Source organism: Rhipicephalus sanguineus, chromosome 4 (assembly GCF_013339695.2).
Source record: "Rhipicephalus sanguineus isolate Rsan-2018 chromosome 4, BIME_Rsan_1.4, whole genome shotgun sequence".
NCBI lineage: Eukaryota > Metazoa > Arthropoda > Arachnida > Ixodida > Ixodidae > Rhipicephalus > Rhipicephalus sanguineus.
This window is the reverse complement of record NC_051179.1, coordinates 6,339,851-6,355,946: the sequence shown is the minus strand read 5'-3', so window position 1 is coordinate 6,355,946 and position 16,096 is coordinate 6,339,851. Positions and strand designations below refer to the sequence as shown.

General features: G+C 50.5%; 1 protein-coding gene across 1 annotated transcript in view; it reads right to left on the bottom strand.

Moving 5' to 3' along the window:
* Window positions 1-16,096, bottom strand: part of LOC119389326 (neprilysin-1) — a 206,751-nt gene that overhangs the window by 70,101 nt on the left and 120,554 nt on the right. The window contains exon 5 of the mRNA XM_049415052.1: window positions 9,260-9,708. Coding sequence (XP_049271009.1) covers window positions 9,260-9,708 — 449 coding nt within the window. The remainder of the gene's footprint in view (window positions 1-9,259; window positions 9,709-16,096) is intronic.

Sequence of the window (16,096 nt, the reverse complement as noted above, 5' to 3'; positions counted from 1 at the left end):
GGTGGCCGCCGCTGTCTTGGCTGTGCCGAGAGAGGAGGCTGCCTTTTTCTGAGGGGACCTCGTGACATCAGCGGCTGCGGGAAAGGAGGGATGAGGCGAACCGGCCAGGCGGGTTTCTTCTGGGCTGCTGTCCGCGGGAGGATCGGCAGGGTAGCAGGAAGGGGGCGCGGTGTGCTTCCAGGAAGGGGGCGTCTGTGGCGGGGGTGACCCGCGGCTGTTTGTCTCGCTCTCCTGCTGTGAGGGTGCGAACGTGAACTTGTCATGCTGTGTACAACATTCCTCCCGGTTGCTGCTGCCTATTGGCTCCAGAAGCGGGTTTTGGGGAGAGCGTTGCCGACTCTCTGGGTGCGTTTGCGACGAGGCTGGCGGCGAGAAGATGGCCGCGGTTGTCTGCTGGGCCGACTTTCCTGACAGGGATGAAGGGGTAGTGGGGGGGTGCTGTCATGGCGCTCGCCTTACACTTCCTGGCTTTGCCTGGCTGTGGTGCGTTCTTCGGGGCGGCAGTAGTCCTGGTGACCTTTCGGGTGCGTGTGCGGGACACAGGCATGGTATCCTTGCGAAGGAAGCTCGCCGCATCTTTTAGTTGCCGCGCGCGAGTGCGGTTGGTGCGGAATGGAGAGATGCGGGGAGGGCTGAGACGCCATGACTCCTAAGTTGCTTGCTCGCGTACGAGGTTGGCAGCCTCTTTCATGAGGAGCTCGTACGTTTTCGAGTGGTTTAAACCACCACTCAGTGAGTAGCACGGGGGAAATCCCGGTGGAAGGTCGTCTGCCATCATGAAAGGTGGATAGAAGATAGGCTATGGTGGGGGATCTACATTTGATGGCCTTGAAGCCCTAAGAAGGGCTGCGCACTGGGCGCGGTTCAAGAAAAAAATAAAATAAACGCTCAGGCGCGCGTTAAATAACTGCGATTTTCCTGGAGAGTCCGGTTGAGAGAAACGCAACGGAGGTTTCAGGAACACCCCTTTGTTGTACGGTGTCAGCGTGGAACCGCTCCGCAGTGACGCTCTCATCGAACCAGGTCAGGCCTCCACCCGGAGGCAGCCATCAACGCTTCTTACGAGTGTTCCCGGCAGCTGCAGCCGACGGTTTACCCCAACCCTCCTTCGGACTCAGCCTCCTCGCCGACCACGTGAATTGTGTGGTGCACTGGTGTTCCCTAATTGGACTGATCCGTGTATTGTGTGACTTATTGCCTCCTTTCTGGATGCCGGACGCCGGACGGCAACTCGCCAGATTGGCGGGAGCTGCGAACACCCGTTTTTCAGTGCCTCCGGATTGTCAGACTCGGGGCTTTATAAGCCGGAGACTTTTTGTAAAAGCTCTCTCTTGATATCTCATCCTGCTTCTATGTAGATAAACCTCTGTCTTCACGTACGAGCGCTCTCCTCCCTACAAAGGCGGGGCGAAAGGTCCGAGGACGGGGGCCAGCTACCCAAGTCGAGAGCCGCCGTGCATGGGTCCCAACACCGGCCTAGTAGGCAGGCTGTCCACGTCAGAGCCCGAAACTACCTCAAGGTGTCGCCCCGCAGAGCGAAAACCGGCTGCTCGCGCACTCTACACAGACGTGGCCGCGGCTGTACCCTAGCAAGATACGACTGGGTCAGTCGAGCAGGCAAAACAAACCTTGATTTATTGAACGCTCGTGTTAAAGGAGGCACAGAGAGTGCGCAGCGATGAGTGCCGGTTTTGAATGAATCGCGACAAGTCTAGATTAGCAGATAGATACAGCCCATACACTTTGTCGCGTTGTTAGCGCCGCAGGGCCACGGGCACGCAGAGACCGACACGTACTCGCTGCTTGCTCGGACGGAAGAATACCCGCTCTTTATTGGTTTAACGAAACTTGAAATACGACGAATTGGTGCATAGCTGATGGGAAACTTTGTGCACAAAAAAAAACATGGTTGATCCCTCTGTCATAGGAATCGGCATAACACGAAAGTAAAACGTGTCTTCACAGACGTAGTTGAGTGTTTGTTGTGCATTGTTTCGCTCCGAGGACGAAGGAATGAATGCTATAGCAACAAGTTGTAATGTCACGCGAAGAACGGCAAGCAGCTCCAAACATCCAACGCGTTGCTCAAGCAGAAAGGACGCACGGAACGAACATACACAGGATGAGCGCGAACTAACAACTGTCACAGCTCGGCAGTTAAAGCGCGCTGGTCAAATACAAAGGAGGACGCACGAAACGAACGCACAAGTACACACAGGATGAGCGCGAACTGTCACAGTTGTAACTTATTTGTTTGTGAGCAGCGCGCTCCTTTCGCAAAAGCGGCCGCTGCAGTGAGCGAAACGACCTTCGTACGCTCTGTAACTTGAACGCAAACTTGCGGTGAGAGCGCAAGACGTACAGGATAAACGCGCGCGCAGGAGCGACCACGCCCTGTAGAGACGCACGCTCATCTCAACGCGGGAGAGGGGCGACGACATTTAAAGCGCGCTCTTCGAGCCCTTCGCGCCATCTCGCTAGTGATAGCGAAAACACACTGATGTACCCTGATCTCTGAGTACCGCAACTGGCAAATGGTGTATATAAATAGCACGCCGTTAGTATGATGAAGAACGTGCCGTTTGTGGCGGAGTCGTTTCGCGCTGCGCGCTGGGGATCGAGAGGTCGCGAGTTCGATTCCAGGAGACGGTACTTTTAGGGGCGAAGCTCCTTAAAGCGGCACCCGTTCGTCCCTCGTAGTTGTCGTAGTCGTAGTGCGTAACCAGTCGTAACGCTAGTACCAGATCTTGACCTCCAATGTGGTGCCGGTGGGAGATTTTTCCTGTGCGTGGTTGAACAATAAAAAATTCGCAGCGTGCGCGTTAACTAAAAGCCGAATTCTTCTGTCTCTCATTCCCCATTAGCAGCCATTGGCATGTTCCAGTAGGAAACGTTAGTAGAAGTGTAAGTGTTAGCTAAAAGCCGACGTCTTCTGTCTCTCATTCCCATTAGCAGCCATTGTTTACCTCCAAGGTAGTGCCTGGTGAGATTTCTCATGTGCGTGAATAAACAATAAAAATTTTGTTCAAAACGCCGTTTATTGATGAAATAAACCAACGAAAGACGCCAGATGTTTTCTAAAAGCAAAACGAAAGAACGCCAGATGTTTCTAAAGCAAAACGAAAAGACGCCAGCTGCTTAACGAAAGACGCCAGATGTTTTCTAAAGCAATGGTTTTCTAAACAATGAAAATTCACAGCGTACATGTAAAATTAAAGTGAGCTGCAAGTCGTCATAACTCATCGAACCTTTAGTATAAACGCGCCCGATCTCACGTCGGTGATGATGTACTGGGCAGAATTCACGGAAGATTCACGGTTTACCGATGAACCTCCGCAGCTTCGCCCACTCATCATCATTCACTCCGTGGATATGCTGTGATTTTTCTCCTTGTATTTTCTTTGCCATATGTTAGGACCCCGGCATAAAACACTTTCGTGTTAAAACAAGACAATTCACCGGAACTAGAGAGACAGGACGGGCGCTACTTTAATTAACTTTATTTGCGGCTTCGCCAGCAAATATATGCAGAAAACACAGATGGGCAGAAAATGAAATGCGTTGTCACTAACACGATTTCACTTCAGTAAAAATTATCGAGATATTCAGTTTCTGCCTTCTAAACCTTCACCGATGTGTCACTGGCACACCTACCCCCTCTTCCTGATGTAAAACGCTTCCAGTAACTCCCGTGCCATCTTATTCCTACCTCTGTCCATAATATTTATCTCATTTAGTTTCGGCTCACATACCTCGCAACTTGCGCAATGCTCAGCCAAATTAGTACTCCCACTCTTAACAGCGCTTGAATGTTCCCCCGCCCGGCCATTAATACATCGACCCGACTGGCCTGTACACGCCTTGCTGCAGGTCAACCGGATTTCATAGAAAACCCCCTACAACAGTTCAACTTTCTACCATGTTTTTTTCTGGCAACCACCACTCTTCCCATCACGAGAAACACGCAAGCACAACTGAGCAAGCTTCTTCTGAGCGGAGAACACTAATCGGACCTTATGACGGTTCGCCACCTTTTTCACATGTTGCGCAACCTTATGTACGTCGGCACAACTTGTTTTTGCGGAGAAAATTTCTAATCAGCCTTCTAATAAGCAGTTAGACTGCCACTTTCCGGTGGCAGCCTAACGAAAGGGCTCATCTGTGGCGACCTTATATCTCCCCCTTGAGGCTTTGACGGTCCGACGTGATGATGGAGGAAACCAAAGACATCAAAAGCTTCAGAAATTCAAACGGCGCGGCGGAACAACACGCCGGCCGTAACGTGTTCGTGTCCCACCGGTCACTGACTGCAGGGGACTGTTGCACAGACTGTCCGAGGGGGACCGTTGGTTCCGCGAGGCTGGCAGGCTGAGGTTTCTGATGGGGAACATGCTGCGGTGGTGCTTGCTGTGTAGTTAGCGGTGGTTCCTCTCCAAGGACAGTAGGTGCAAAAGGCACTAGGTGACACCGGTTGCGCTCTTTCGCTCCGTTTCGACCACGTAGCTTCTTGGTCTTTGCCCCGGACTGAGTACCGTAGCCTGCACTTGGTCAGGTAGCACCCAGACACGCTGACCTGTCAGGTCTCGAGCTCCGTGATGCTTATCGTAGTAGTCTGCTCGCTTCCGCTTGTAAGCCACATCCTTGGCGACGACGTCTTTCCTTCACGGCCAGTTGGGATGTAGCTGGGAGCCTTGCTTTGGGACTGTGGTTCTGAGTTGACGCGCCATCAACAGCTTGGCTGGACTGAAGCCATCGACTGCTGGAGTATCTTGATAGCTGAGCAAGGCTAAATGAGGATTTTTTGACTAGCGAAAAAGGACCTCGACTGTAACAACCATCCTCTCCGCTTCCCTATTCGATTCAGAGTAGTGTGTACTGCTGGTCGCATTGTTGAACCCGTACGAAGCTGCAAACGCCACGAACTCTTGCGACGAGAACGGTGGGACGTTGTTTGACCTGACCTCCTGCCGGATCGGGATTCCGTGGCGAGCAAAGATGCTTTTAAGAGCCTCCATAGCTGCCTGAGCGGCCATGTTCCTCAGGGTCACCACCTCAGGGAACCTTGAGTAAAAGTCAGCCACCAGGATGAACGTCTGGTCATTGGGGTGGAACAAGTTCATTCCTAGGAATTTGAAAGGACGTCCGGGTAGGGCCACGGAGACCAAGGGTTGTGCAAGGTTCACGCGGGGCGAGGCGCACTGTTCGCAGTTGGAGACGAGGCGACATAACCCGAAATTGCGGGCTACCGATCCGACTCCCAAGTTCTTTGGTTCTGATGATGCCCTGATGACCTTCGTGCAATAGCATCAACACGGTGGGTCAAAGAGACGGTGACATCACTATCCGGGCTCCTTTCAGCAGAACACGGCCACAGAGAGAAAGCTCGTCTACCACAGAGGCGTACTGTGAAAGATGCAATGGCATCTTCGATTTTGTGGCCAACCTTGCTGGCAGAAGGACGTGATGGCCTTTCACTCTCCATCAGACTCTTTGTTCCTCTCGCGCGTCTTTGAGGCTTAGTGGCAAGGCTTCCGACGTGCAGCCGACTGCTTGAGCCCCAAAGAGTTTCACTGTGTCTACGGGAGTGGTTGCCTTGTGAGTGATGCGTGACAATGTATCTGCCGTGGCTAGCAGCTTTTGTGGCACTTGCAACGTGCGGAACTAGTATCGCATGGTCTTCAGCCGTAGTCTCTGAATACGAGGCGGCAAGATGTCCACTTCCATCTTGCCCGAAAGTGAAACGAGCGACGGGTGGTCAGTCTCGACGTCGAAGGTGATGCCACGGACGAACTCGTCGAACCTTTGGATAGCCGACGTCATTGCCAAAGCTCCTTGATTTTTTCGAATGCTGCCTTTTGCTCATTCTGCCACACCCAATTCGCAGACTTCTTCAGTAAGGCTCTGATGGGTGCTGTGACGTCAAAGGTGTGTGGCAAGAATCTGGCGAGATCATTCACCATTCCGACCAGTCGCCTCAAGCCGGCAACGTCCGTTGGAGCTTCCATGGCTTTAATAAGAGGTGTGTTCAAATTAAAAGGTACGAAACTACACTAAAGGTACAAATGAAGACTTTATTCAAAGTATACACTATACGTGTGCCTGATCACAATGATCCCTTTGATGAACGAGCCGAAGGATTCCTTGTTCCCAAAATTCCTGTGGCCATGACGAGACCCAGTACTTCACAGCGTCCTCAAGTTCCTCCTTCGAGTTGCAGCGGTTCCCTTTCAGATGTTTTTTTTTCAGATGTTTTCTTTTCGTCCACTTTACTTTCTTCACATTTATATCGCATAATTACTACAAATAACATCCCTATACTTTCCTTGGCATTATTGTCTGTTAGTTCTCATCGAACATATATAGGCACACAAATAACAGGGGGCGCCACGCTCCGGTGGCAGCCTAACGAAAGGGCTGAACTGTGGTGCCCTCTACACACTCGAGTTCCGCCAAGCGTAACACGGTATCGAGTCGGAAATATCGGTCTCTTCTCAATCCATGCTAGCAATGCGCCGGCCCAGAAGGAAAATAGTCGCCGCCATCCAACGTTGCCGGCATGCAGCCTGCTTTAGCGGTACTCTAAATTTTTTCTCCACTGTGTCTAGTCCTGCTTTAGGGAGAAAACCTCAATTCTCTCGTTGACCAGTAACCTTGAACGAAACATGGCCGGCAAATGAAGCGGAAAAAAATCGCACGTCACCTTCTCCAAGGAGACGTGACATACGCCATTATGGACAACTTTTGTGACGTCATCATGGCATTACATATCGCCAAACTTACCCCCGAATGCAGAGATGTTACTTGGCTCGTGCCTTCGACTTGACTTGGGCAAGTCGACCCGAAGCAAGCAGTGGACTTGAAAACGCCCAAGTCGGCCTTCGCGTTTCATAGATGCTCAGGTTGTCTTGCTCGGTCAAGTCAAGAACGAGCTTCAATGCAGAAACACGTTGCTCGCCCGGTACAGAGGTTAATAATGAAGTTCTTGGCGTAAGGCACGTGTTACAGCAAGAAAAGTTCGTATATTTCAAAAGAACTATGACATCAAAGTACTACAAGCATATTTTTGTCATTTTACTGTTAACGAGCGGCACGTGGTTCCCGCCGCCGCAGCGATGCGCAGTGTTGCTTCTGTAAAGCGTCCGTTGCCCGCTGGTTTCAGTGGCCGCCCAAGCGCGGCGCGTTACTCCAAGCTTGCTTGTTTTGGCCTGCACGCTAATAGAATTTCCCATAAAGATGAGAAACGCGGCATGGTTTGCGTTGTGTTTTTTCGTCGTTTTTTTCTTATCGAACGCGGAGTGTATATGCGCTGCCCTGGCTCGCAAGTTTTAAGCGAGGTGTCGCGAATTTTCAAGGTACTAGCCTTTCTATTCGCCTATGGACATACTTGTAGCGAGATAGGTCGCAGTTATCTATGAATAAATAAAAAATGAAACAAGTTCTGGGAACAAAGTGTACAAAGCCCTTGTTCAGGCTCATGTGTATGCGGCCAACCAACAAAAAAAGCTAAAGAATAGAACTGGAAATGCTAATTATTTGTCTACTTTCATTGGACATCCGATTCTTGGTAAACAAGACAAGAAGCGGGGTCGGGATTACGGGCATCGGCGGAATTTTGCCTCGGGGGTGCAGCAATGCCGCGCTGCATGTTGGTAAGGGAGGGAGGGGGGGACGCACATGGTCAGGATATGTTATCTGCTGGAAGCTTTGTCGCGAACAACGAAAAAGACACAGGCCTGCCATGTGCGTCCTGCGAGGTCAACGAAGAGCTCATCCACCTGTTTGCACGAGAGCACCTGTTTGTAATACAAAGCTACGAGGACGTCCCAAGAAAAGCTTCGCCTTGTCACCAAAAAATTTGTGCTGGTCTGTGGAATAAACGCGCACTAGGGGAAGCTCTTTTTTTTTCTGAGAAATGCTTAAGGAATTTTTCGTATCGTTGTGCTGCAAACGGATGCCTGTCAAGTTTCTCAATCCCACACAGCTGCACCGAACGAGACAAAAACGACGTAAAATGTGTACTATGAAAACATTTTTCGGCTCACGCTACGTCCCCCAGGTCACTTTTCGAAGCGAAGTCGTCGAATCAAGGAGAAAGAATCTATTCGCTGAGTCGCCGCAGCAAGGCACGTTGTCGTCCTAAGAGACACCTCAGCGCAAGGCGGCCCCGCGCTTCACCGAGGAAAAAAAAAAGTGTGCTGATCGATCTTGTGAGGCAGTTCAAGCACATTATGGAATGTAAAAAACTGATGTTGCGTCAGTGGCGAAAAAAAATGAAACGTGGAAAGAAATAGCCAAGCGCTACAACGTTAACCACGGGATTACCAGGCGCCACCACCTGCAGCTCAAGAAATGCTGGAATAACCTCAAGCAGAAATGCAAAGAGGAAGCTGCAAGAGAAAAGCGAGAACGCCACAAAACTCGTAAGAAGTATATTTTTTTACATGACTGGTTCACTTGAGTTATTATTCTTGTGACCTTCCACAAGTTTTGTATTCGGGAGATGAGTGATTGGTGAGCGTAAATACACATCCTGTAACGCCAGGGAATTCGGCCACTTCATAAAATCCCGCATAACTTTACGAAATCCCGCCGGCCGCGGGAAGCGCACCAGGATCGAGTACAAGTGGTTTGCGATGAGTAGCTGCAACATGGGAGGCACAGGCTGTCCTCGGTTGTTGTCCCCGCTTTCTTGAAGCGGCAACATAGCCAGAAGCTGCCGCACGGCGTTCTTGGTGAACCTGTAGCGAGCGTGGAATTGTTCCTCGTCGTACAACTCCATCGGATTTCCTCGGTAACGTAAGGCGGGTCGCGGAATCTTCGGCAGGCAATGTACCTCAGAAAATGCTACGTCCATAGCGTGGCAAGCAAACTCAAAAGCGGACCACCTACGGGCGATGTTCATTCGAGAAGCGACCATGTTTGAATAACGCATCAAGGCTGTTTCAAGCTAGCCCCGCAGCAGACTTAAAACTCGTCCTGACTTCGACCGAGCCAAGCCGCCCGCAAGTCGTCCGCAAGTTCGACAGCGATTTATGGCTAGCGGCAGAGCTGTCTTGAGTCAAGTACGAGTCAAGTACGAGACAAGTAACATCTCTGCATTTCGGGGTTAGTGACGTCGTGACATGACTTCAGGCGACATTGGCTTGTTCAAAGGTGAGCCGAAGTATTGCATCACTCCGCAAGGTGCAGAAAGGGAGGAACAATGCGTGTCCCGGATTGTATGCAGCAGGCCTTACGAACCACTTATTTGGCGACGTACCTCAGCCAGGGCGAACTCGTAGTCATGCACATCGGTGGCCACAGCCGCAGCCATGTCCTGCGCGCCCATCAGCGCCATGCTGCGACGTATGTAAGCGGCATGCGCGACCAGCAACGCGTCGTCGGCCGCCACCAAGTGCAGCAAGGGCTGAGCCAGGTCGACGCTGAGCAAGTTGACGTGTGCGTCTCTCGGGTCCGGCTCGACCCGCAGCGACACGAAGAAGGGCAGTGCATAGTCGACGCTGAGCCTCTGCAGCACGAAGCGCGCGCGTGGCAGCCGCTCACCCAACTCGTACGGCCACTCGCTCAGCGACAGGCTGCGCATCAGGAGCGTCAGTGGCCGCAGTGCCTCCTGCTGGCGGCTACGCATGTCATGGCAGCTGTAGAAGAGCCGCATCGCCGACGTCTCGTCCCGCAGCCGCTGCTCCAGCGGCCCCTTGCGCAGAGTCGCTGAGAGCACAAGGCAGTCGCTGAAAAGCCTAATCTATCTATCTATCTATCTATCTATCTATCTATCTATCTATCTATCTATCTATCTATCTGGTCGTCTGCTGAATTTTGCATAGCATACTGAAATTGGCGTAGGAGGTCACGAGTGCATAGCCAACTTGGTGATTGACAATAGCAGGGTACGCACTTGGGCTGGCGATCCTAGCGTTGATATTGTCACGCGGTCGTGCCGTTGACGAGTGCAGCAGTCTGCGTGTTCAAGACGACACTATTTTTAAATGCGAAGCATTTCTTAGCGAACCTCTGGCACTTTGAGCGTTTCTATCTACGTATCTATCTATCTAGCCGCCTACGTCTGGGTGCTCTCATGATCGCCTCCTTAACTTGGTGTAGACCAAAATTTGCATGGGAGGGTAAGAGTATTTGACGAATATGATTGCCGGTTCAGGACATGAATAACTTTAAAATCCTGTCGCGTATGTCGTCAAACCCTTTCCACTAGACACGTGTGGCACATACCCGTTTACCACGGGCCGCGGGGTACGGGTATGCGCCACAGGTCATTGACAGTTTATATCTACCCAGGAACAGCGAGGACAGACATTGGTAACTTAAATGCTAGATCGTTAAGGAAAACCAACATCGGCAGCGTTGACTCAACGAATGGAAAGAATGAAAATTAGGATCCCAGCCGGAATCGAACCCAAGCATTCTGCGTGGCAATCAGATATTCTACCACTGAGCCACGCCAGGTCTATAAACTGGTTTGGAAAAACAGCATACGCAGGCGTTATATCGGTGCAACGTCAATTGTGGTTGTGGTGCTGGCTGTCTAATTTTAAAAGAACGCAATAAACACTACATGATAATCCTACGATGTGTACTCCTAGGATGCAGGCGTCATATCAGATTAACGTCTGTAGTTCCAGTGTTGGCTCCGCTTTTATAGCAGTCTAATAATGATTACATTAGTATTCCTATGATTGAGCAAGATATATTGAAGCATTCCTCGACCCCAGAGGAATATATTAACGATAGTTACATATGATATCCACATCACCGCACCGTAAAGTGCACTTCGTCCGCCAGAACGACGCAGTCTCCTCTTCATTTCTTACGAGGCTGGGCGATGGCCTCATGCTGACCGAGGATGATGCCAGATTGATTGACAGCCGCTTTGTGGATTAGGCTACGTAGGCCACATACGCCCAGGTAGCCTACGAATACGACAAAAACCAGCCACTGATGTTGGTCTGCGTAGCACTATCCAGTCCTACCAGCCTCGACGGCCTATACCTCACCAACGCGAAGGGTGGCTTCAGGTTCCGACATGTCGCCGGCTCTGTCGACAGACAATTTGTCGACGAAATGACCGAGGCATCCACGAATTCCAACAGCTCTACTATACCACATACTTCACTACACATGGACCCCTCGTCACCACGATCACGACCGGATACTATAACAAGTCATGACCAGCTGCTGGTGCTCACTGATCACGGTGATGACGCCCTTGTTCAAGAACTGTCAAGAAGGTCTTCCACACATGCACACGGGTTCGTGAAACGTGCGTGTGTTCTCGGGACACGTATAAGCACTACATATCACCTTAACGCTTCTGGTGTTGGTAATACCCACGTTGCCATTGGCAGCGTTACCCAACCGTAAACAACTGGTTATATAACACATATGCGGCTCTTCAGCATATATATGTGTGCGCATAAAATTTATACAAATCTTTAGTATCTTTTTGTAACATGTCGCTCACTAAAAAAAGTTACGCCAGTCACCTACCCGCCGCATGGTTCGCATAACATCGACTCTCATGGTACGTGGGATCTGCCGAATTTTTTCATTTGAGCGAAGTTTTGCCCAGAAAATGAAATGGGGTCAGTTCAAGCTATACCAGGACAGAGGCGAGAACAGCGTCGGCCGTCGAGAGATCTCATCTGCGGTGAAGTGCATTTATACATGCGTCATCGAACAATTGAACCTTATCGCTGATGCTCGCGTAAGCCCTCGAATACAGTTGACTATTCGCGCCCTGCGCGTTAGCTTAACAGAATGATCTGAACCAATTGCGAAACTTCCCAAACATTACGGCTTTGTTAACATTAGAGAATAATAACTAAGCGGCGCAGCGGGCCCAGAGGGCGAGCGGAGACGCAAGCTGTGCATGCGCAGCACGCTGGGGCAACCAGCGTATTTACGGAGCGAACCGCTCGCCCTCTCGTATCCTCTGCACAGCGGAGCGTGGCCAGCGGACCAGCGTTTTCGCAAGACAAGATGGCGACCCCAAACACAAGCGGCCGCGGCATGTTGTCAGCGATGCCTGCGAACACGGCGCTTGCTCCGCTCCAGGCGAAAAAAATTCACCGCCATATCCACGAAGTGAATGACGTTAGAGGAGCTTGCTCGGAGATGATCGGGTAACCCGCGAATGCTCCGTGCACATTCCTCTACCATCATATATAGACGTGACAACGTTGTTATACATACATTACATCCACAATGTTTATTAATTTACGGTTGGATGCACTATATACATTTTGATCAAGTATATATACATTTGGATGAACTATAAACATTATATATACACAAAGATGTTGTTTTACCAAGTTCAAACACATTGCTCTACCACCGTATATAAACGTGACAACGTTGTTATATATGCATTACATAAACAATTTTTATTAATGTAAGGCTGGATGCTCTATATACATTTTGATGAAGTATATATACATTTCGATGAACTATAAACATTATATATGCACAAGAGACGTTGTTTTACCAAGTTCAAGAAGGGCGTCTCTCGATGAGTTCGGGGACTGGTTTCCCTTCAATGATGATTGCTTTATGATGGATGAACTATATGCATTACATATACACAAGAGATGTTCTTTTACAAAGTACAAGAAGGCCGTCCCTCGATGAGCTTGGGGACTCGTTTCCCTTTAAAGATGATTGCTTTATGATCAGTAAAGTATGTTGCCAAGGCATCATCGATGATGGGACGCAATGGAAAGTTCGAGAAGGCAACATCGATACAGGTGCCCCTAATGGTGGTGGGACGTTTGCAGTCGTACGATACGAATCGGAGAGCGTAACGTGACATCATGTGTTGGCTGGTTATTGCGAAACAAGAGGTGCGGCCCTCGAACAGTCGCGCTTGCGCCGAGCGTGGTGTGTGCTGCCTTGAGCGGCGGCGCCATCTAGTGAGCATTCTTGAAATCACCAGAGAGAGCGCAGCTGCGCCGAGCGTGGTGTGTGCCGCCGCGCCGACGGTCACGTAGGTGAGGACAAGGCGCGAGCATAAGAAGCTTGGCGAGCCAGCTCCTAAAAGTCCCGGCGGTGCTTTTCAACCGAAAAATTACACATCATCTCCCCCTACGGGCAACCATGCTGGGATGCGAAAGCATCGCGGCGGGTGCGCACCGAGTCTCCCTTTCTCTTATGTGAATTATGAGACGGTGGTTGTCGAGGCGTTCGAATTACCGCTTGCCGACGCTGACGTTTACGTTCGGATTCCTGAGCCTTCCTCTGCTGCGCGGCGGTGGCGCTGCCGCTGCAACTAGCGCCGACGTTGACGTTGTTCATGGCATTTCGCACACCGCTGCACAAAGAGAGAATGACGGAAGCACAGGGAACGCGCGCCTTCGCAGCCTCGCAGCTTCGAGATTCGCTTGCCGGCGTTGCCGTTGACGTTCAGCTTCGCGAGCGTCCATAGCGCCGTTGCGAAGGAGAGTACAACGCTTGCCGGCGTTGCCGTTTACGTTCAGCTTCGCGAGCGTCCATAACGCCGTTGCGAAGGAGAGTGCAACGGGAGCGAGCGCGCGCCGCATTATATACGAGCGCACAGCTGTGGCGGAGAAAGAGAAACGGGAGAGGAGAAACGAAGCGGAGGCAGCGCTCACGCCACCTCCTCCACCCCACCTCCTCGCGCTCACGCGGCGAGAGGGGGGAGAGTTGGCGCATGCGCAGTATGGATGCCGACGACGCCTACACGCGGTGTTTTTCCAAAGCAGTTTCTAGACCTGGCGTGGTTCTATGGTAGTATAGCTGACTGCCACACAGAATGATTGGGTTCGATTACTACTGGGATCCTAATCTTTATTCTTTGCATTCGTCGGGTCAACGCTGCCGATGTCGGATTTTCTTAGCGCTCTCGTGTCTAAATTACCAACGTCTGTTCTCGCCGTTCCTGGGTAGATATAAACTGTCAATCACATGTGGCGCATACCCGTACACCGCGGCCCATGATAAACGGGTATGTGCCACACGTGTCTGGAGGAAAGGGTTTGACGACGTACGCGACAGGATTTTCACATTCACGCCATGACCCGACAGTCATATTCATCAAATCCTCTTACCCTCCCATGCCAATTTTGGTCTACACTAAGTTAAGGAGACGATCACGAAAGTACCCAGACGTAAGCGGCTAGATAGATACGTAGATAGAAACGCTCAAAGTACCTGGGGTTTGCTAAGAAATGCTTCGCATTTAATAGTTCGTTCTCTTTTACGTAGTAGTACATAAGTTGTCACTACGCGATGAACCATTTTCGCGTCATTTGTTGCATCGCGTTACGGGCCGTTGCTGCGGGCATGACCTAGAATATTTAGACCAATCATAAACAGCTACTGACCCATACGGAAGGAAACAATTTGAGACAAAGTTGCCAGGTCTGGCCAGGTCTGCCAGGTGAGCCGGTGGCAGCAGAAAAAAAAACGTCTTGGCTACTTTTAAATGCGAAGCATTTCTTAGCGAACCTCAGGCACTTTGGGCGTTTCTATCTACGTATCTATCTATCTATCTATCTATCTATCTATCTAGCCGCCTACGTCTGGGCGCTCTCCTGGTCGTCTCTGTAACTTCTAATGTACCAAAATTGGCATAGCAGGGGATCAGTGTATGGTGAACGCGATTCGCTGGTCATGATATCAATAACGCAAAATACCTGTCGCGTACGTCATGAAACCCTTTCTCTCAGTCACCTGTGGCACATACCCTCATACCAGAGTTTATGTTATGCGGGTATGTGCCACAGGTGATACAAATTTTCAACCAACACAGTAAACGCGAACACACACATTGACACGCAAGGGAAGTGATAATAATAATAATTGCAGGGGCTTTAATTTTGACTGTCTGGTATTCTTTAACGTGCACCGATATCGCACAGTACACGGGCATCTAGCATTTTGCATGCGACCGCCGCGGCCGGGATCGAACCCGCGACCTTCGGGTCAGCAGCCGAGCACCGTAACCGCTACACCACCGGGGCGGACTCAAGGAAAGTGAGGAAGCTGAAGACAGAACACCCCTGGAAGCCGCTCAACTACCATGCACTCGTTCACGTGGTCCGCAACGTGGACCACGTCGATTGCGCAAAAACCGGGGTCAATGCTTCCTACAATAAATCTGCCGAGAGAACCAGGCCGCTCATCATTATCGATGACTTAAACATTGATCTATCAAGACGGAACAGCGACTGGTCTGTATACTGCGTGAAACACGGCTTGAATATGGACAGGGCATCAAAAGACCTCGCTGCCACGTGCAGGACAGGAGGCGTCATAGACCATTTCATCGTAAGACGCATCCAGGATTTCCACCAGCTCTACTATACCTCGTACTTCACTACACTTAGACCTCTCGTAGCTGCAATCACGAACGGATCCGGTCGAGCTGCACTGATCACGGTGATGATGACCTTGTTGAAGAACTGTCAAGAACCCCTTCTACACGTACACACGGGTTCGTGAAACGTGCGTGCGTTCGCGTCATAACAGATAAATATAAACATAACGGTAACCGAACTGCAACTGTGATTGCAGCGTACGTGCAGTGCTTCTGCGTGTGCCACTTGGCTGTGTGTATATCTAGAATAATATTTCTGAAACGGAGCTTTGTTGCGAGTAACGCCTGTCCTGTGCATTTGCGTTTCGTCTTTGTGCTGTTCGGATTCGCGCTATCCAGTGTTGAAGAATATAAGCACTACATATCAGCTTATCGCGTGTGGTGATGGTAACACCCATGTTGCTGTTGGCATCGCTGCGCAACTGTAAACAACTGGTTATATAATGCATATGCGACTCATCAGCATGTGAGTGTGCGTTACCACTTCATATTTCTCTAGCGTCATTCCTTAACGTTTCGCTCAGTATGAAAAATTACGCCAGTCACCATCCCGCGCATGCTTCGCATAACTTCGACTCCCATGGTACGTGGGATCTGCCGAATTTTTTGGATATAGTTCCCTCAATTTGAACCAAATTATCAATATTGCCACGCGCCCTTGTGTCTATATTGTCACGTGGTCGTGACGTCGACGAAGACAGCAGTCGGCGTTTGCAGGATGAAACTGTTTATTTGGCCGAACTTGTG